Source organism: Mastomys coucha, unplaced genomic scaffold (genome assembly GCF_008632895.1).
Source record: "Mastomys coucha isolate ucsf_1 unplaced genomic scaffold, UCSF_Mcou_1 pScaffold21, whole genome shotgun sequence".
NCBI classification, from domain to species: Eukaryota; Metazoa; Chordata; class Mammalia; order Rodentia; family Muridae; genus Mastomys; species Mastomys coucha.
The window spans coordinates 120459596-120481687 of record NW_022196904.1 but is presented as its reverse complement, the minus strand read 5'-3'; the positions used below and the strand labels follow the sequence as shown (position 1 = coordinate 120481687).

General features: G+C 40.3%; 2 protein-coding genes across 3 annotated transcripts in view; one reads left to right on the top strand and one right to left on the bottom strand.

Annotated features, from left to right (window-relative positions):
- Positions 1-12328, bottom strand: part of Acadsb (acyl-CoA dehydrogenase short/branched chain) — a 43693-nt gene extending 31365 nt beyond the window's left edge. Inside the window, exons 1-2 of one of the 2 annotated variants that reach the window (XM_031388580.1) lie at positions 12144-12247; positions 6671-6769 (exon numbers count right to left, since the gene is read on the bottom strand). Coding sequence is in view for 1 of the 2 variants with exons in the window: in XM_031388579.1 (XP_031244439.1) it covers positions 12144-12185 (42 nt within the window). In the remaining variant the exon portion in view is untranslated. Of the gene's footprint in view, positions 1-6670; positions 6770-12143 lie in introns of both variants that reach the window. The other variant, XM_031388579.1, reaches the window with a different exon arrangement.
- A 65-nt stretch (positions 12329-12393) lies between these two features.
- The window catches only part of Ikzf5 (IKAROS family zinc finger 5), a 22187-nt gene continuing 12488 nt past the window's right edge, over positions 12394-22092 (top strand). Inside the window, exon 1 of the mRNA XM_031384950.1 lies at positions 12394-12548. The gene's annotated coding sequence lies outside the window, so the exon portion shown is untranslated. The remainder of the gene's footprint in view (positions 12549-22092) is intronic.

Genomic DNA, 22092 nt, shown 5'->3' with positions numbered 1-22092 from the left:
AAAACCCAACATCCCTTCATGATAAAAGTCTTGGAAAGATCAGGAATTCAAGGTCCATACTTAAACATTGTAAAAGCAATATACAGAAAACCAGTAGCCAACATCAAATTAAATAGAAACTTGAAGCAATCCCACTAAAATCAGGAACTAGACAAGGCTGCCCACTCTCTCCCTACCTATTCAATATTGCACTTGAAGTCCTAGCACGAGGAATAAGACAACGAAAGGAGATCAAAAGGATACGGATTGGAAAGGAAGAAGTCAAATTATCACTATTTGCTGATGATATGATAATATACTTAAGTGACCCTGAAAATTCTACTAGAGAGCTCCTAAACTTGATAAACAACATCAGCAAAGTAGCTTAATATAAAATTAACTCAAGCAAATCAGAGACCTTCCTCTACACAAAGGATAAACAGGTGGAGAAAGAAATTAGGGAAACAACACCCTTCACAATAGTTACAAATAATATAAAATATCTTGGTGTAACTCTAAGCAAGTAAAATATCTGTTTGATAAGAACTTCAAGTCTCTGAAGAAGGAAATTGAAGAAGATCTTAGAAGATGTAAAGATCTCCCATGCTCATGGATTGGCAGGATTAATATAGTAAAAAATGGCCATCTTACCGAAGGCACTCTACAGATTCAATGCAATCCCCATCAAAATTCCAACTCAATTCTTCACAGACTTAGAAAGAGCAACTTGCAAATACATCTGGAACAACAAAAAACCCAGGATAGCCAAAACTATTCTCAACAATAAAGGAAACTCTGGTGGAATCACCATCTGGACCTTAAGCTGTACCACAGAGCAATTGTGATAAAAACTGCATGGTATTGGTACAGTGACAGGCAGGTAGATCAATGGAACAGAATTGAAGACCCAGAATTGAACCCACACACCTATGGTCACTTGATCTTTGACAAAGGAGCTAAAATCATACAGTGGAAAAAAGACAGCATTTTCAACAAATGGTGCTAGCTCAACTGGCAGTTAGCATGTAGAAGAATGCAAATTGATCCATTCCTATCTCCTTGTACAAAGCTCAAGTCCAAGTGGATCAGGGACCTCCATATCAAACCAGATACACTGAAATTAATAGAAAAGAAAGTGGGGAAGAGCCTCGAGAACATAGGCATAGGGGAAATTTTCCTGAACAGAACGCCAATAGCTTATGTTCTAAGATCAAGAATTGACAAATGGGACCTCATAAAGTTGCGAAGCTTCTATAAGGCAAAAGATACTGTCAATAGGACAAAACGGCAACCAACAAATTGGGAAAAGATCTTTACCAATCCTATATCTGATAGAGGGCTAATATCCAATGTATACAAAGAACTCAAGAAGTTAGACTCCAGAGAACCAAATAACCCTATTAAAAAATGGGGTACAGAGCTAAACAAACAACTCTCAACTGAGGAATACTGAATGGCTGAGAAGCACCTAAAGAAATGTTCAACATCCTTAGTCATCAGGGAAATGCAAATCAAAACAACCCGTGAGATTCCACCTCACACCAGTCAGATTGGCTAGGATAAAAAACGCAAGTGACAGCAGATGCTGGAGAGGTTGTGTAGAAAGAGGAACACTCCTTCATTGCTGGTGAGATTGCAAGCTGGTACAACCACTCTGGAAATCAGTTTGGTGGTTCCTTTGGAAATTGGACATAGTTCTACTGGAGGACCCGGCTATACCACTCCTGGCCATATACCCAGAAGACGCTCCACCATGTTCATAGCAGCCTTATTTATAATAGCCAGAAACTGGAAACAACCCAGATGTCCCTCAACAGAGGAATGGATATAGAAATTGTGGTACATCTACATAATGGAGTACTATTCAGCTATTAAAAACAATGAATTTATGAAATTCTTAGGTAAAATGGATGGATATGGAGAATATCATCCTGAGTGAGGTAATCCAATCACAAATGAAAATACATGGTATGCACTCTCTGATAAGTGGTTATTAGCCCAGAAGTTCAGAATACACAAAGAAACTCAAGAAGAAGGAAGACCAAAATGTGGACATTTCATTCCTTCTTAAAAGGGGGAACCAAATACCCATGGAAGGAGTTGCAGAGACTAACTATGGAGCAGAGACTGAAGGAAGGACAATCCAGCCTTATATAGCTGTCTCCTGAGAGGCACTGACAGTACCTGACTAATACAGAAGTAGAGGCTCACAGCCATCCATTGAACTGAGTACAGGGTCCCCAATGACGGAGTTAGAGAAAGGACCAATGAAGCTGAGGGGTTTGCAGCCCCTTAGGTCAAACAACAATATGAACTAACTAGTACCTTCAGAGCTCCCAGGGACTCAACCACCAATCAAGGAGTACACATGGTGGGACTGATTGCTCTGGCAGCATGTGTATAGTAGAGTATTGCAAAGTCGGTCATCAAAGGGAGGAGAGGCCCTTGGCCCTGTGAAGATTCTGTGTCCCAGTGTAGGGGAATGCCAGGGCCAATAAGTGGGAGAGGGTGGAGTGGCAAGCAGGGGGAGGGAGGAGGCAACAGGGGTTTGTTCTTGTTGGTTTTGGTTTTGGCTTTTGGTTTGTTTGTTTGTTTGTTTGTTTTGTTTGTTTGTTTTTTGGAGGGGAAACTAGGAAAGGAGAAATCATATGACATGTAAATAAAGTATCTAAAAAAAAAGTATAGGTGGTTGTAAGCCACCAAACATGGGTGGACCCAGGTCCTCAGTAAGAGCAGAGGTGCTCTCAACCACTGACCATCTCTCCAGCCCCATTATAAGTGGTTTGTAATACTTTTTTAGTATGTCATAGGATAGTTCTTGAACATAAACTTTGCAGATGACATCACATTATAATGTCATGCAAAAATAAATGCATGCTTTTGTAACTGCAGGCCACAGGTTGGACACTCATGGATTTAGTGGATTTAATAATGTATGGCCCAAGACATTCATTGTCCAATGGAGCCCAGACAAGTTACAAATTTGGCTAGAGCTGATCTAAAGAACTACAATATTTAGTAAACAAAGGTTCCTGTTATGTTACTGACATTCTGGTGTGAAGGAAGGAGGGAAACCATCCTGAGAGATGGAGATCACTATCAAGCCTGGAGACATCTGAGCAGTCTTTCTGCTTACTGTGGTCTCTGCAGCTCTAATAAAAGTCTTTTCACATACCTGATTCCCCTAAGATGGGGTCTTCTCAAAACATTACCCCTTGAAACCTGAGTTACTGGCTTCTCACTTTCCTGACTCCCTCTTGTCAGTAATAAACTTGTATGCCTCTTCTGCTGTGAATCTCTTCACTGTCTATTCAGAAGGTTCAATTAGCAAGCATTCAGAGGGTGAAAACAGAAGTACCTTTTGTCCCACACCACTTGAGCACATCCATATCACTTGAGGAGCTTAAAGATAAAGGAGGCCCAGGCTTCCTTATATCCAAGAGCTCTCCCAGATAACTAATAGAAAGAAAGCCTGGTCTGACATTTGTGGGGTTTTTGCCTTTTCTGGCTAAACCTTAGGTTAGGCTTTCACACTTGATCTTATAGTCACTTGTATGATTCCTTGTAAAATCCAGTTTTAGCAAAAGCACTCTGCTAAGACAGTTCAATCAGAATCCCACTTAATATTTGATCACCTTTAATATCTGAACAGGATCCTCCTCTACTCCTTATCAAGGTATATCTGAACACTCTGGCCTGTTATTAGCAAAATCATGCTGTATCAATTTAGCCATTATTCCTCCTATGCCTGCTGTCTCCTCTGTCATATTCTACCCACAGACTACATTATCATAATGTCTGAAAAAAAATATTAGTGACGTCAATAAGCTAGCAGTTATACCTTTGAACACACACACACACACACACACACACACACACACACACACACACACCACATGCATATCAGACATCCAGTAGAACGTCTGGGAATTAATCCTTCTCCCTAGGGTAAGGTGTGTGAGTAGAGGTGTTGGGGAGAGGGGTGACAGCAGTCCTAACTTAGATAAAAAGAAGGAAGTAGATATGACTTTCATAGTAAACACAAATATTGACCAGAGAGATGGTTCAGCTGCTAAAGGCACATATGCAACGGCAAGCTTTAGGACCACAGTTTGGTTGCTGAGACCCACAACACAGAAGAATAAAACTGACTGCTGAAAACACAAATAGGTTTCTGTAGGAAATTCAAACGGATTTTTAGGGAAAAAAATGACCACTTATAAAAAAACATTGGGAGCTGGCAAGGTGGCTCAGTATGTAAAGGTGCTTACTACACAAGTCCAGCAACCTGAGTTCGATTCCTAGAACTTACAAAGAGGTGGAAGGAAAGACTTCCATATGCATGCCCACACAAGCATCACACATTAACATATAATAATTAATTTAAAGATAAAAATGGTATTTTAATTAGTTTTTAAAATTTGGAGACAGGATACCACTAACTAGTGTTGGCTGGCCAGAAACTTAACCGTCTAAACCAGACTGGTCTTGAACTCACAGCAATCCTCTTGCCTCTGTCTCTCAAGTACTAGAATTACAGGTATATACCATCATGTCTGGCTATAAGAAAGTTTTTGATGTCATTTGCATAAATAAATGTCAGTGGTCTTTATCTTTTCTTCAGGGCTCTAACCCTCCATATGAGAGTGGGAGTGGATTAGTAGGAGACATATTTCCCAAGAGGTTGCTAGTTCTTGTTAGGCAAAGGAAACTCCTAGAAAACTTGGTTTGCTGAATTCTAGAGGTTTTCAGCTTAAAAAAAAAAAACAGGTCAGGTTAATGGTAAATGTACTTAACACTAGTACTTGATGGCAAAGGCAGGTGAGTTCAAGGTAGCCTGGCAAGTCTCAGGCTAGCCAGCCAGAGCTCTAGAGTGCGACTCTGTCTCAAAGAGGTGGAAAAAGTCATTGTCTAAATGCTGGGAGTATAGATAGGTCCTAAGCACGGTAGAAATGTGCCACAGGTATATCTTACTCTTCACAACAAAGAGCATATGAATTGTTTCCACTTGTGGTTGCTAGGAATATTTGGTTGCAAGTTTGGAACTCACTTTTATATAGCACCAAAATCAATCTGTCTTTCCATATTTTATGTCCTAGTTTCCCCTTCATATGATTACTCTTGTGCTTTAGGGCCATTGTTAGGTAAAACATGGGTCTATCCAAGCACAGGCACCATAATGCAAAAGTCAGATCGGTAGCATAGACTTCATGAATACAGCTAGCTGGACAGATTAACTCATGTTCTGGATTGGACAGATTATTATGTCACTCGGAATTATGTGCAATTAAAACTGCAGAGCTGATTACTTCTGGAATTTTCCATTTAGTCTTTTCACAACATAGTTACCTGCAGGAAGCTAAAATTATGGAAAGTAAAACAATGAGATTCTGTTTGGAAAAGCTATTACTCAAGCCTTCACATTTATTGACTAACCAAACACATACTTGCTATTCATACAAAATAAACCTCTCACCATTGTTAATCATTAATCTGTCTTTCTATTTTGATTCTCAGGGCTAGCCACTGAATCTAAACAGGAGAACAAAAATATTTTACCCATCTCTTACAATAGAATACTATTCATTCCCAAACTGGCTCTGTTACTAAATGATTCCATTTTATCCAACACTGTTGAAATAAAATAATACAGCTAGAAAGGAAATTAGTTGTTGGTAGCAGTTAAGGGCCAGGCCAGGGAGGGGAGTAAGTGTAATGTGAGGATAAGAGAGTAGCATAGAGCTCTGTATTGTTGGAATTATCTTTGACTTGATTGTAGAACTACAAACACAAATAAGGATGCGATGAACCTGCACAGAGCTATATATACATACATAGGCAAGCTATCTGAAATAGTTTAGTGGATCAAATTAATGTCAACTTCCTGAATACTTAATACTACAGTTAGTAAGTAATGTGGGAGAAAAACTGGATAAAGAATATGTGGGACTCTATTTTTTTAATTAAAATTGTGTGTGTGTGTGTGTGTGTGTGTGTGTGTATACATGCTACCTGTGCCTGAAGAAACCAGAAGATGGCATATGATACCCTGAAGCTAGAGTTGCAGACTGTTGTAATCTGTCTAACATAGGTCCCCAGCTCCTTCCTCATCTCTCTTCCTCTTTATGGTATGAGATCAATCCATCAAGACACTGCCATCTGACACTCCCACAAAAGAAACAAGTCTGTCTGCTCATAGGCCTCTAAAACTGTGAGACTAACTAAAACTCCCTCTAAAAAGGTAATTTGACTATCTCTGCATTTGTTATAGTATCAAGAAGCTACTAATCAAAAGGGAGGTCCTTCAGGCTAATATTTGTATCCAACAAATGTAAGTTTAAAGGCCAAATATGACACACAATCATGCAAACATTTATTTTCATGAGCTTTTTATGGTACTTAAGAAATAAGGATCAATAGAGCACATAAATATAGTTAAGACATAGAGATGGCTCTGTCAGGTCATTAAAATAGGAATGGAAGCCAGGAGGTTTTGGTGCACACCTGTATATATCAGCCCTCAGGGGGTAGGTCTCTTTGAGTTCAAGGCTGTTCTGGTCTACAGAGTGAGTTTCTAGATCAACCAAGACTACACAGAGAAACCCTGCCTCAAAAAACCAAACCAAATGAAAACAACCAACCTAACAACAACAACAACAAAAAAACCCCAAACAAGAAACCAAGTACAAACCAAACCAAGGATGGATAATCCCAATCACAGTGTCTTGTTTTCTCCCACACCTTACTTAGGCTCTGTGTGGATGGAGAGGCAGCAACAGTTTCCCTTAAGCTGAAACACAAACATTAGGGGACAAGGGTTTGGTGATGTTCAGGACATCTCTTATTTTATTTGATAATAAAGTGCAGGAGAAAAAAGTTTAAATATGGAACTTTGTGCATGCTAAAGAGAAACTATAGAAGTGCTGTCTTAGTCGCTGTTTTATTACTGTGAAGAGACACCATGACCACAGTAACTCTTATAAAAGAAAGCATTTAACTGGAGCTTGTTACAGTTTCAGAAGTTTAGCTTATTTTGATCATGGTGAGAAGCACCCAGGCAGATGTGGTACTGGAGAAGGAGCTGAGAGTTCTACATCCATCAGGATCTGCAGGCAGCAGGAAAGATAGACACTGGTCCTGGATCTGGCTTTTGAAAACCTCACAGTCTACCCCAAATGACACAATTCCTCCAACAAGGCTACATCTCCTAATCCTTCCAAAAAGTGGCACTCCCTGGTAAACAATCATTCAAATCTATGATCCTATGAGGGTGGGGTAGGAGGGGTGGGGGGCTGTAGTCTTATTCAAACCACCAGTGCTTTGTGGAAGTAAAATGGTGAGTTTACCATAGTATGAACTGAAAAAAAAAAAAAACTCTCAGAATATTGAGTGTTCAATACTTCAGGGTCTTAGGACAGGTAAGGGAACTTACTGTATAATAACTATAATGTTGCTTTCTATACTTCCAAGAGCTAAGGGATTTAAAATTTCTACAGAGACCTTGGACTAAATTCTCATTAAATCGGGACTATTCACTTGATCTGACTGAAGTATTTCCTGTCTCATTTTCAATTTTACCTCTATTCTTGCCTATCCCTATACCCCGGATCAGAATCCAGTCTCTCCACTCCACTTGCTTTCTCCATAAACAGTGGCTTCTGCTCTTGCGCTTCTTCAAAGCTATTGAAACTGAACTTTTGTCTTCTATGGGTCTCTGGCTCTGTGTTTTAGCCTCTAGGAGTCTCTAACAATGCCTTTAACTGTGACTGGTCCAAAAGATGACTAAGCAAGCCAAACTTCTGGAGTGCACTGCTAAATTTTCTGGACCACTGCTTTCTACCAACTGTAAAGGAAAGAATGATCTAAGGCAGTATTTAAAACTTATGACAAAGATTTCCCAAATCTGCTGCAACTCACTTACCTGATGTCTTCACTAATATAATTGGTAAATATGCTTATTTAAGACTTTCTTTTGTGAGCATAAAGGTGCATGTAACCTCTTCCACAGTGCAACATGACATTCAGAACAATTTGGATCCATCTCAAAGACTATAGTCGTTCGTATGTGGGTCAGAATAAATTAGCATCTTACTTTCTTTGGAGCAAGAGCTTGGTTTTCCAGTGGATGAATTTGCCCTCAGGGGACACTGGAAATCTCTGGAGATATTTTTAATAACCAAAACCTATAACCTTGGTATCTTATGATGGCACAGGCAACTCTAAATAGTTTATAACACAGAGGACAATTCCCTACAGTAAAGAGTGGGCTGACTGAATGGCATTAGGGAGAAATCCTGGTCTAACTCTTATGAAAGAAATGCAGGCAATGTAGGTCTTAGACAGCCAGTGTGCAAGCATCCTAAGAGAAGGTCATAGTTGACAGGATGTTTATGATTAGTGGTCTTGGAATCAGACCCATGTTAGCTGGGACTATGGGTAATCCTTTGGGCAACAGACACATAGGAAAAGGTAGAATAAATCTGTGATTAATCTCTATAGTGGAGAGATTTCCTAGATTGGAGAAGCCAAAAATTCTTAACATGATACAGATGTGCCACTGGAAAAAATTCTTTCTGTAAAATTATCATACTAGCTATTCTTATTTATTTATTTATTTATTTATACATCCCAACCACGGTTTCCCCTCTCCTCCCAGGCCCTCCCCTACCTTTCCCTTATATTCTTTTTAATCAAGCAGAGTATGTCTCTACCTCTATGTTTTTCTTTACATAACTCCTTGTCCTTACTCTCTACCCTTCTGTTGCTTTACCTAAAGCTAAGCCATCCCTTTGGATGGTCAGTTCAAGATTCATCTCCTATAACCACGTCTGCCCATACTATTTCTTCAATAGTAGCAATACTCTGTTTTTAAGATGTTAGAGACATTGTTAGAGGCATTGTTAGAGACTCCTAGAGGCTAAAATACAGAGCCAGAGACCCATAGAAGACAAAAGTTCAGTTTCAATAGCTTTGAAGAAGAGCAAGAGCAGAAGCCACTGTTTATGGAGAAAGCAAGTGGAGTGGAGAGACTGGATTCTGATCCGGGGTATAGGGATAGGCAAGAATAGAGGTAAAATTGAAAATGAGACAGGAAATACTTCAGTCAGATCAAGTGAATAGTCCCGATTTAATGAGAATTTAGTCCAAGGTCTCTGTAGAAATTTTAAATCCCTTAGCTCTTGGAAGTATAGAAAGCAACATTATAGTTATTATACAGTAAGTTCCCTTACCTGTCCTAAGACCCTGAAGTATTGAACACTCAAATGACCCTGTTGTAAATGTTAAGACCTGACCACGTACTTTATGTAAAGACAGCCTATCCCCTTCCTTTCAGGTTTACAGGTAATGAGTTTTGCCTGTAGCAATAGCTAGTATTTACTAAATTTTCACCACATGCAAGAATTTGTTCTAAGAATATAATATCTAATATCTAACTTAAACTATTGTTCTCCCCCTTTGCAGAAAAAGAAGTGGAAGGAGAGTGTGTAAGTCACTTTCTAAAGTTATCAGGGCTAAGAGGTAATAGAATTTAAACTCAAGTATCCTGAGTCCAGAACTTAAAATAGCAAAGCAGTTCTACTCCATCTGCAAGAATGGAAAGGTAGAGGTGGGTAGAGCATCTTAGTAGTACCTGAATGCTGTGTGAGCTGGAGGCATTGGGTGCTGCTTTTGAATTCTTCATTTGTAACTGAAATCACTTACACTGACTTCAGAGGATTCATAGAGAGAACAAAAATCACAGATATAAAATATTGTCCCAGTCACCATCAGGACCAGCTCCACTGTGTAGCCCTGCTTGGGTACAAGGCCCCTTTTCTCTCCTGAGTGCTGCAGCTGGTGAGGAGCAAGGCCAGCTCACCAGCTCTCATAACTTCGAGGCCTCAGACTGCCTCAGGTGGTAAGGGGCATCACCCCCTAGCCTGAGCCACTGCAGGGCAGAGGAGTAGTGGGGCCAGCTCTCCTGCTCCCCCTCCACTAGGTACCTTGTTTGTACCTTATGGTAAAACAGGGTCTTACCACATAGCCCAGGCTGGCCTAGAACTCTCAACCTTCCTGCTCTGTCTCTACTGTGTGTGTGTGTGTGTGTGTGTGTGTGTGTGTGTGTGTGTTGTGGGGGGAGGTTACAGGTATTTGTCACTGTCCTGGCTCATTTCTCCACTCTGTCATTTTTTACCATAGCAACTTATATATTTTCACTGCAATTAAGTGCCTCTGAGGCTCTCAGCCTTCAATAGCTCTACATAATCCTAAAGGCTAAACTCCCAAATTCTTTCAAAATAGTGTCATTCCCTGTTTGTTACAGTGTCCTTCTTTTCTTCCTAGATTCTAAAACCTGGATCCAACGAGCTTCTTTGCCCTGTAATGATCCCTGCCATTGCTCTCTCTGTTGAGCTCAGGGGTATACTGTGGACCCCTTGAGATTTTTTTTTCTACTGCTAAATGATACGTGGTTAGGTAGAAGTAGTTCTAAATGGTAAGGATACGTTTCTTTAACATATGTGCTTCAGTCCACATTGTATCTGCTATAGCACACAATGCCCCATGAATGGGAGTAAGGCCATTTACCAAAAGCCGGCTAGTCATTATGCTCATCTACGTTTCTTACACGAACATGTGAACCCATTCAGTCCTCACAACAACCCTACAGATAGGTACCATCCTTCCCCACTCCCATTTTACATATCAGAAAACAGACTCAAAGAGTTTGAGCAACTGGTTATACCACAGAGCCTGGGCTCTATATCCAAGCGGCTGGCTTGGCACCAGAACTTTCTTAATTAACCACTGTGCTACAGGCAAATTTCAGTAAACTATACTAATTTGTATAAAAGAGATCCAAAACCTATGCAAGACTATAAGGCACAAATCTAAACAAAATACTTCGGTGGTATCTCCACCCAAGGAGAAGCAGCAGTGGTTTTTGTCCAAGTCACCTAATCCTTCGTATGAAATCCCTACATCTCAGGATTAAACTGCTACTTGTTAAGAGGTTCGTGCAAAGTAAGAGCAACTGGAAGCTGGAAGAGCGCCAAGGACTTGTATGCTAGAAAAACAAACAGTGGACCAAACTGAAAACCCCAGACAAGTCTGTTTGCTACATGATTATTAAGCAACAATCATCAAACAGTATTAAATAATAATCATGGAAACCCATTTTTAATCCTTTGTAACAATACATGAACATAACTTTATTAATTTCCTAAATACCCCAAGCTTGTAAAGCAATCAAATAACATTAATTACCTACAACGTGAGGCAAAGAGGTGCAGAGTGCTGCACCATTTACAAGCTACTTCCTCTCATCAGTAGCTCGTAAAACCGGGAATGAATACGGTAGGATTTTGATTGCTCTCCAAAATAATGGGATCTGAGTCTTATCTGACTTGAGACTTGACATCTGCCCAAGGAAATTTTAAGAGGTTTTCCAGCTAACTACCACCACAGCAAAGACACCCAATTGTCCTTTCACTTAAAAGTTAGCCAAGTGGATAGCTTAAGGAAAACACCATCCAGGAAAGCTGTCTATTTCAGGCACCCGAAGAAATAGCATAAAGTCCAGCTAAAAGTGTAGGTTGGCACAATGGTTCTTTTGGCCATTGCCCACTCTGACTGGTAAGAGTGCCTTCTGTTTTCTGCACTGTGCTGTGTGTCCTAACTCCAAGCTCAGAAGATCCAAGGGAGCAAAGGGAGTTCAGTAAAATCCTGGTGAGACAAGAGGCTAGCTCAGACCAAGTCTGAGGAAGGGGACTAGAATGGGCTCTTGGGCTCCTTAGAGTCTAAGGTAGTGCCTCCAAGGGAGCTGCTCGGGTCCTAGTCGTGAGATAAAGCCTAAGAAATACTTTCCCTGAATGGTTAAGTCCCAGGAATATGAGATCCCTTCCAGCTGGGCTGCTGAAGGGAAGAGGGTGTCATTAGGCTCGACGAGTAGGCCAAGATTTTTAACCATTAAAAAAAAAAAAATCATCATCATCATCATCCGGGGATATGTAGCATGAGCTGGGGACCGATCCTGAAGGAAATCTAGATGGAGGTGAAAGGTCGGTGGAGACCAGCCTCAGGCCCAGCCTCCTCCCTCAGCCCCGCAGCCCATTAGGAAAAGATGACGTCGCCAGGAATCAGTGTGGCCGCAGGCCTCCCGAGACGGGCGCTTCGAACCCACTCACCAGCCCGCCGGCACGCCACAGCTGGAGTGCAGAGACCGCCATCCTCGCTTTAGGCAGGGAGGCCTGTTAAGCTTGCTAGGCTTTCTACAAACGCTTGTGCAAGACATCCTAGGCGGGGCAATGCTCGGGCCCTGCCCACTTCTGAGCACCCGCCCCTCACACACCCCCTCGAGTCCCCGCCCACTCCTACCTACGGAACCCCAGGAGAGACATAACTCTCTCCTTACTCCCTGCAGCTCGCTCGCGCGAGACTTGGGCAAGGCGCGGGGCGGGCGGGACGGGAGCGGAGACACAACAAATATGGCGGCTACAGCTGCGAAGCTGACGAACGCAGAGGCGGTGGCGGCGGCGGCGGTGGCGGCGGTGAAAAAGGCTGTGGGGATTCCTCGGTGCAGTTGTCAGGAGGTGAGTAATGGGAGGTCGGATTCTACAGCGGCGCTACGGTTACGCGTGGCACGTTGACGGAATGGCGGAAGGTAAAGTGCCGGGTCCATTGCTGGCCGGCTAACACCGCCTTAGCCTTGGCCACAGCGGAGGGTCCTGCGTGCCCCGTGGGCTGGCAGCGTGGTGACTCGGGACTTTTCTTGGGTTTGTAAGTGACTGAGTTCGGCGCCCGGAGGCTCGCGAGTCGGCGCCGTCGGGCCGGAGCTCGGAGCTCAGGGTGGGGAGCTGTCTCCTGCTTTGACAGGTGGCGATCGCCCGGAGCGCTCCCCACATAGTGTATTCTCGGGGTGCCAAAGTCAGGAGTCGACCCCAACAACCCCAGTGTATCCCGGACAGGGTGTTACTTCCACGCCGCTCCCGGGCTGCTGTTGGGAAGGAGTTTCTAAACCCTTGCGTTTTCTCTTGCAATGTTGGGAACAGGAGAGGTTGGCGAGGATGTTACAGCAAAGAGCTCTTCCGACTCATTCAAGATTTATGTCCCCGATCGACTGTCGGGAGGGGTCTTGGATGCTCAGCGTGGCTCCTCTGCCAAGCGTCCAAGTGCTGAGCGTCTAACTGTAGATCCTAAGTATAGTCCGTGGTAGCTGCCAGTGACCACATGGCCCATTTAATGACTCCATTATGTGCTGGTCAGAACCGGACAGAAGAGTGAGAAAGTACAAGAAGACTTCTGAAGTTTTGAGATCCAGGGAGAGTACATTTAGGAAGCACAACAGGAAAACAGCTGCTTAAAAATACCTGGACTACTTTTAGTTGTCTTCAGCACAGCTGAGGACGAATGTTTTCTTGGAAGTTGCTTGCAGTGAACTGGGATGTTTGAAGTTCTTTTCCTGTAAAAGGTCCGGTGTTTGCCAGGAAACTGTAACAGTTGTACTGTAGGATACTGAAGATGCAGCTCAGATATGCCGGGATTGAGCCCTGGTGGCTGTTACATGTATTTCCCTGGTATAGGGCTAGTGTACTTTTATGTGCATCTGGACTTATTCAGCAATATTAAGCCTGACATCTCTTGAAAATAACATATTAACTATGGAGTGACATTTTAGTTTTTTGTTAAGAGTAAATCGCCAGTGGCAACATAATAGTAGCACAAGTGGCTAGGATGTAATTGTGGGCCACCAAGCTTGCCCTTGCTTTTTTTTTTAGTTTTTTTTTTTTTCAGCTAATGATAGTGACACACAAGTTTTGTTACTAACTTGTTGTTAAACCTGTAGTCCCTAGCAAAGTTTTCACTTGTGTGTCTTTCTTTGCAGACTTTTTGTGGCTTTTGAATTTTAGTTGAAATTCCCTCCATGGCCTTTTGGAGTCCTTTGGTGTGTCTCTCCAGAGTAAATTTCAATTATTCAACATTTCAGCAGTGTTGCCATGGAAAGAAAAAAGGAACTAATTTGGGGTGAACAGGTTAGACTGTAGCATTCTTTTTTGGATTTCTTCTGATGTGGCTTCCTTTCTGTTTTCTTTTTTTATGTTTTCTGATTTCTCAGAAGAGCCTTATCACAGTGTTCATGCATTCAATGTCTTTAGCAGACAGAAACTCAGAAATTGTGTTCTAATTCTTTTTGAAGGTCCATGTTACTCTGTATGAACTAAGTCCCGTTTATCAGCTTTCTTTACTAATGTATATTCTCTTGGAGAGTAATCTTTCAATGACCATAATCAGTAGGTTATAGAAGTAAACACAGCTATTGAAGTGTAAACAACTTTAGTAGGCCTGCCTAACCTCTGGGTTAAATTGTCACATAAAAGTTGGGCTAAGTATTCTTCCTTATCAGTAGTAACCCTTCAGTTTAAACATTTATTTTAAAGCAGTGCTACATAAATATAATACCCTGTACTGTTCTTTGAATTCTCCTTTTATGGAGAGGGCATATTAAAGAGCTTCTTGATTTAAATTTATTTCATTCATATAGGTGTTTTATCTACATATATGTCTGTGCTTCATGTGTAAGCATGGTGCGCATGGAGTCCTGAAGAGGGTGTCTGATCCTATGGAACTTAGAGATAGCGAGAAGCCTCTGTATGGGTGCTAGGAATCCAACCAAAGGCCTTTGCAGGAGCAGCCATTGCTCTTAGCTGTGAGTCATTTCTCTAGCACTTAGAGAGATGACTAGGGTTTGGTTTTGTTTGGTTTTTGTTTGTTTTGCTTTGTTTTTAAGGTTCTACATATTTTTACTGCTGAAACCAGTTAGCTCGTGGAACAGATAAGAACAAATATGACTCCAATTTAAACATGTTGTATGTGGTTTTGTCATTAGTTTTCATCTGAATCCCTTGGGGAATAAAACAATTTTGTTTTTTTGGCCAGAAATTTCTTGGTTTTGAAAGTGGGGGAAAACATGTCAAGAAGTCGAGTCAGGCATGTGCTGGTGGGAGAGAGAAGACCCTTTGATTTTTATAGTGCTTTTCTCGTAGTTGTACTTACCTTCCCATTTGCATCTTACCGCCTCTTTTAAATAATTAGCTCCTGATTAAAAGATGTTTGACCGTATATGTATGTACACACACACACACACACACACACACACACACACATAGGATATGTGGAATGTTCTTAGATATCTTTTTCTCTACTAGCTTGGGCAATATGTCTTATAATCATAAGGTTTGGAAGTTTTTCTTTTCTTTACTTGATGTTGTAGATATATATCTTAGTTCACATTCTGATAACAAATTAAATGGACTATGTCTTACTTAGGGCTTGTACTGCTTTGATAAAACACAATGACTAGCCCATATGGTAGTGCACATTTTTAATCCCAGCATTAGGGAGGTAGAGGCAGAGAGGCAGGAGGGAAGATCTTTGAGTTTGAGGCCAGCCTGGTCTACATAGTGAGTTCCAGGGCAATGTAGAAAGATCCTGTTTCAAACAAAGTAACTAACAAACCACAATGACTAAAAGTAATTAAGGAAGGATTGAGTTCATTTTATCCTATATTTCCATTAGCATTCTATCACTGAAGAATGTCAGGGCAGAGCAGGAATTGTGGCACAGAAACCAAAGCTTTTTCTTAGTGCTTACTGGCTTGCTTCTCATGGCTTGGTCAGCCTACTCTTTATACAACCCAGGACCACCTACTCAGGGATGGCACCTCCCACAGTGTGCTAGTCCCTGCCACGTCTTTCAGTAATCAAGGCAATAGTCTTATGGAAGCATTTTCTCAAATAAGATTCCTTTTCCTCCAGGCATTGTGGTGCAAGCTTTTAGTTCCAGCTCTCCACTCAGATGGCAGGGGCAAGTGGATCTCTGAGTTCAAGATCATTCTGGTCTATATAGTGAGTTCCAGGCTAGCAAAGCTAGCTGTCCTAATGACCCCCTGTTTGGAAACAAAAGTTTCTTCCTGGATATGCCTGAATTTGTGTCAGGCTGACAATAACCAACTAGTACCAGGTAGCTGATTTAAAGAATTCATTAAGGTTGGAGGCTGGGAAGTTAAGTTAGAGTTGCTAGCAGATACAGGATCTGGTTTCTGGTTATATACTCATAATGCAGAAGACAGAAAGCAAACTATTATTCTTATAATCCTATTCTGATGGATCAGCCCTCACAGCAGATCTCATATTGGAGGTTAGAATTTCAACATAGAAATTTTCATTTGGAGCAAAATCAGTTAGCATAGAATGGATATGACTTGCAATGTAGTATCAAAATCTATAGTAATATTAGGAATGCTTAAATATGTTTTTCTAATGATATTTTATATTGAAAATATGAATAATTCCTTGTTCAACAGGTCGAAGGTGTTGAGTTCACAGCCAGTTAGAAAGATACTGAATGAAAGAAAAGAAAATAAAAAGGAAAGGAGAGGACATGACTGCTGCTAGGTATGGTGGAGGAGAAGGCTTATTACATATATGTGTGAGAGCATAGCCAGAGGCAGACACATCTGAGAAAGCCCAGAGTGGTCATGACCCTGAGCCATGAGGGGAGAGGGACAAGGGAGAGAAAAGAGAGGGAGGCCAAAGGTACAGAAAGGGCAGTGGCCAAAGTGATTGGCTTGTATAGGGAAGGACAGCCCAGCCCCCTGGGCTGGAATGGTCAGGGTGGAATATGCAAGCCAGGTGGACCCTGTAACAGGTAGGGAATGTTACAGGAGAACTGCTGGGAGAACCTGGTGGCCAGGTACACTTTGATATGTTAAGTAGGCACCTCAGCCATTTGTCCAGATTTTGAAATTTAACATACCATTTTGAAAGATTAAACTTTTCTGATTTTCTAATGTACCTACTGTAACTTGTCCCTCTGTATTCCTGGGGGATTGATGTAGGACCCCTGTGTATAGAGAAATTTGAGGATGTCCAGTGTCTTACAATAGGATTTGCATGTAACTTGTTACACAATCCTTCTATACACATTTTTTCTTTTTTACATGGGAGTTTTATGTATCCCTCAGACTGATCTTGAACACCTTGAATTAGCTTGCCTTAGCCACTGAGTGCTTGGATTATAGGCACACACTCACATTCTCTTTATTCTTCAGATACTTTATACAGCATAAGTCGTTCTGATTCTATATTGTTTAGGGGATGCCAAAGGAAGTGAATCTAAACTGTTTAGGATGCATTTTTAAAATTTTAAGTGTTTCCCATTCACATTTGGTTGAATACATGTATATATCATTCATATTATGTTTATAGGGGTTTTAAAATTTGTCAATGTTGAATAACATCCTCAGATATCAGGTTATATATGGAGTTCTTGTTATCAGAATGGTGTGGACAGCAAACCCATATTCTCTTTTTATAGCAGGGGCTCTTTTTAGCTTCAGAATTATTGTTTTTCCATATATCATGCTTAGATGTATTGACCTGAGATGGAAGAAACTGGGGTTTGAGCTCAGCTTAGATTTAGACACCTATTATTTACCCATGTCTGTTTCATTGTCTACTGCTATGTAAATAGCTGGCTATCATGCCTGTTGCCCACAGATATATGTAACATAGATAATACACAAAGGTGCTCAGAGATGAAAGGTCACTGAAGTTTTAAATCATGGACGGATGTGTAGATTAAACCATATAAGTGTGTTTGAATCCCTAATTCAGAAGCTGGTCTTCATGTCTGCAACGTTTTCAGTTACATTGTTGGCATTCTTTTTTCTTTAACTCATCATGCATAATTGATAGCTACATACAATTTATGGCAGAGAACACAGTGAAACTTGTAATGTGACAATGTGAATAGCTAAGACTGTCAAAATATGTCAGCCATGCTCTGTAATTGGGCTCATTTCTGTCCTTAAACTTAAGTTGGAAGTATAAAAATACCATTTCTTCTGCTTGCTTATGGTAAGTCTTGTGTTTTTGTTGCACTGTCAAGCATTGTATTGCAGCATGGCTAAGCTTTCTAATCAAGATTTGGTAAGATTGTCTTGCTTATTGAGGCTCATTAAAGTACATTCTTTTTCCAGGAACATGTATCACTTTGCATATAAATTGACAAGAAGAAATTCTGAATTGCAATGTAAAAACAGGATTTTTTTCTTAATTATAGTTCTTTGTGTTTGTGTGTTTACATATGTGTATGTATGCATGTATTATATGTAGATACATACATACATGTATGTGGAGAATAGAAGTTGACCTCAGGTGTCTTCCTCAATCTCTTTCCACTTTTAGTTTTTGAGACGGGGGGGGGGGGGGGGGGTGTCTCATTTAATCTGAAAACTCCAGGAATCCTTCTACCTCTACCTCCCCAATGCTGAGGTTATAGGTACTTTCTGACATACCTCTCCTTTTATGTGTATGCTAAGAATTTGAACAGATCTTAATATTTGCATGCCTCATTACTGACTGAGCCATCTCTTCAGCCCTATAATACTTTTCTAATCAGAAAACTGATAGAGCCTCATAGCCTTTATAATTAACAAAAACTATCCCAGATATGATTCTTTTTAAAATTAGTATATTTTAATTATACAAAGGAGTCTTAGTTATGACATTTCTGTATGTGTATATGATATGCTTTGATCATTTTCCTCCCTTCTGTTATTTCCCCCACCTTTGTCAGCCCTGCTTCTCTTTTCTACTTTTGTATTCCTAACAGTCCCCCTTTACTCTCGTGTCCTGGTTTTTTTTTTACTTAAAAATTCTGGCTTCTTTCTTTCTTCCTTTCTCTTTCTAACTTTTTAAAAAAATTTTGAGACAGGGTCCTCAGACTCACTATGTAACAATAATTCTACTGCCCCCATGTCCTGAGTACTGAATTACAGGTAAGCAAGGCCTGTGTGTCTTATTAATCATCTTTTTCACTGGCTGACTAGCTCATGTTTTCTAACTAAAGAGTAAATTTGAAAGAACAAGTAATTAGTAGTATTAACTATAGTTAAACAAATAGTCTGATGCAGCTAGTTAATATGGTACAATAAGAAAAATAAGGTTGGGAAAGGTGAATAGACTAAGACAAGAGATTTAATAGGTGACCTAATAGGATAAGAAAGGGCAAATTTGGAAAATTGCAGATGGACTTAGAAAGTTGCAAATGGGGATATGTGAACTAATGAGAACTAAGATGGCTGCTGCTTATCTCACCAATCTTAGGAGCAAATAGATGCTAATTCTATTTTCTAACCAAGTTGATGAACTGATAAGGGAAACAACTTTAAATCTGAGACCAAGATACAATTTTATTATTTTGCTATAAAAATAATCCTTTCCAAATTGTTAGCATTGTCTCAGAGATTACTATGAGCTGTATAGTTTGCAGTATTTTATATATGATTAATATAAAGCTAGAAAGAGCACTGCAAATTTATATCGTTGTCTTAGTTTATAAAATGGGAGTTCACTGCTTTAAAGCTAAGAGAGATCCCATCTTGTTCAGAGTCTAAAGCTAGTAAGGTGGACATAAAAGCAAAATAGTTCTTTTATAGAATGGAACTTTCTAGAAAACAGCAAAAAAAGATTAGTAATAACAACTTTTCAGACCTTCTAGATAACTTTTAAGAAGGAAGGAAAGAATTCAAAAGATTAAATTTACTGAAAGTTCAACCACATGTATGTCCTTATTTGGTGAAATATTTTCAAGTAAAGAACAGATTAAGCCTTCTGGTCCCACAACACCCAGAGGAAGCTCCACTCCCAGGCACTCTAACACGCCCAGGATCAGAGCTGAGGAGGATATAATATCTCTCCCAACACCGGAGTAACTGGGACCAATAATGGGACCAGGCACACGGGAATTCCCCCCAGCCCAGTGACTCAGGTTCCTTCCGGTCCCACAACACACAGAGGAAGCTCCACTCCCAGGCACTCTAACACACCCAGGATCAGAGGTGAGGAGGACCCAACATCTGTCCCAACACCGGGAGTAACTGGGACCAGCAGGACCCAGGCACACAGGAACTCTGCCAGCCCAGTGGCTCGGGTTGCTTCCGGTCTGTATGGGCCGGCCAGTGCCCTGAGCAGACTTTGGGTGCAAATTCTGCAGTCATTCCCAAAACACCCAAAGGAAGCTCCACTCCCGGGGGCTCTAACAAGCCCAGGAACACAGGATCCCAGAATCACAGGATCACAGAGACAGCTTGACTCTGAGGAGTTCTGACACAACCAGGATCACAGGAAAGACAAGCTCCAGACAGATTTAGCAAGGGCAGGTAGCACTAGAGATAACCAGATGATGCGGGGCAAGCGTAAGAATATAAGCAACACAAACCAAGATTACTTGGCATCATCAGAACCCAATACTCCCACCATTGCAAGTCCTGGACACACCATCACACTGGAAAAGCAAGATTCAGATATAAAATCACTTCTCATGATGATGATACAGGACTTTAAGAGAGACATAAATAGCTCCCTCAAAGAAATACAGGAGAACACACGTAAACAGAAGCCCTTCAAGAGGAAACACAAAAATCCCTTAAAGAACTACAGGAGAACACAATCAAACAGGTGAAGGAAATGAGCAAAACCAATCAGAATCTAAAAATGGAAATAGAAACAATAAAGAAATCAGAAAGAGAGACAACCCTGGAGATACAAAACCTAGGAAAGAAATAAGGAATCATAGATGCAAGCATCACCAACAGAATGCAAGAGATAGAAGAGAGAATCTCAGGGGCAGAAGACACCTTAGAAAACACTGATACAACAGTCAAAGAAAATGCAAAAAGCAAAAAGCTCCTAACCCAAAACATCCAGGAAATCCACAATGCAATAAGAAGGCCAAACCTAAGGATAATAGGTGTAGAAGAGAGTGAAGAATCCCAATGTAATGGGCCAGTTAATTATCTTCAACAAATTTATAGAAGAAAACTTCCCTAACCTAAAGAAAGAGATGCCCATGAACATACAAGAAGCCTACAGAACTCCAAATAGACTGGACCAGAAAAGAAATTCCTCCCATCACATAATAATCAAAACACCAAATGCACTAAACAAAGAAAGAATTTTAAAAGCAGTAAGGGAAAAAGGTCAAGTAACATATAAAGGCAGGCCTATCAGAATTACACCAGACTTCTCACCAGAGACTATGAAAGCTAGAAGATCCTGGACAGATGTCATACAGATCCTACAAGAATACAAATGCCAGCCCAGACTATTATACCCAGCAAAACTCTCAATTACCTTAGAGGGAGAAAACAAGATACTCCATGACAAAACAAAATTCACACAATATCTTTCCACAAATCCAGCTCTACAAAGGATAATAGGTGGAAAACATCAACATAAGGAGCAAAACTACACCCTAAAAGAACCAAGAAAGTAATCCTTCTTCAAATCCCCACAAACCTAATTCCACCCCTTACAACAAAAACAACAGGAAGTAACAATTACTTTTTCTTAATATCTCAATATGAAAATTAATATTACCAATATATCCTAATCTATTGAAATCCAAAAATATGAGGAATTAGAAACTTGTTGACTGTCATCCAATGATCTCTCTAATTTGGTAATTGGAGAAATAGGTCAAATATTATACAATCTATATACACTTTCAGTTTGTTTGTTCGTGAGTGTCTTGCTGTGTACAACATAATGGTTTTGAGATCTTGCTTCTCCTATCTCAGCCTCTCTATTAGTAGTATTGTTTATTTCATGTCTTTACACTATACTATGGTTTTCAGAACAGCTTACATATTTTAAAAGTATTTATATACCCAAAAGAAATGTAGACAATTAAATTGGGAGGGGGGGTTGTAAGAGAACAACAAAGAGTAAGACTGAATGCTTTGCTTGATGTTTGTAACCCTTGTATCAAGTTACCATAGTAAGAGCCAAGATTTTAAGCTCTACTAAATATAAAACAAACAAACAAACAAAAACACTTTATATATTTATGTTCATTTAAAAAATATTAGTAGTGATGTATTTTGAAATATACAGGTAATACATTTGGAGTTATTTAAAATTTATATTGAGAAAAATGTATGTATTTTCAGTATTGCAGTAGACAAGCATCTACATAAGACTGTTATTGATTGTTTTATATCAACCAACTTTTATAATACTCATTTTTATTGTTATAATATTTTATAAATTTTAAAGAATATGACAAAAAAGA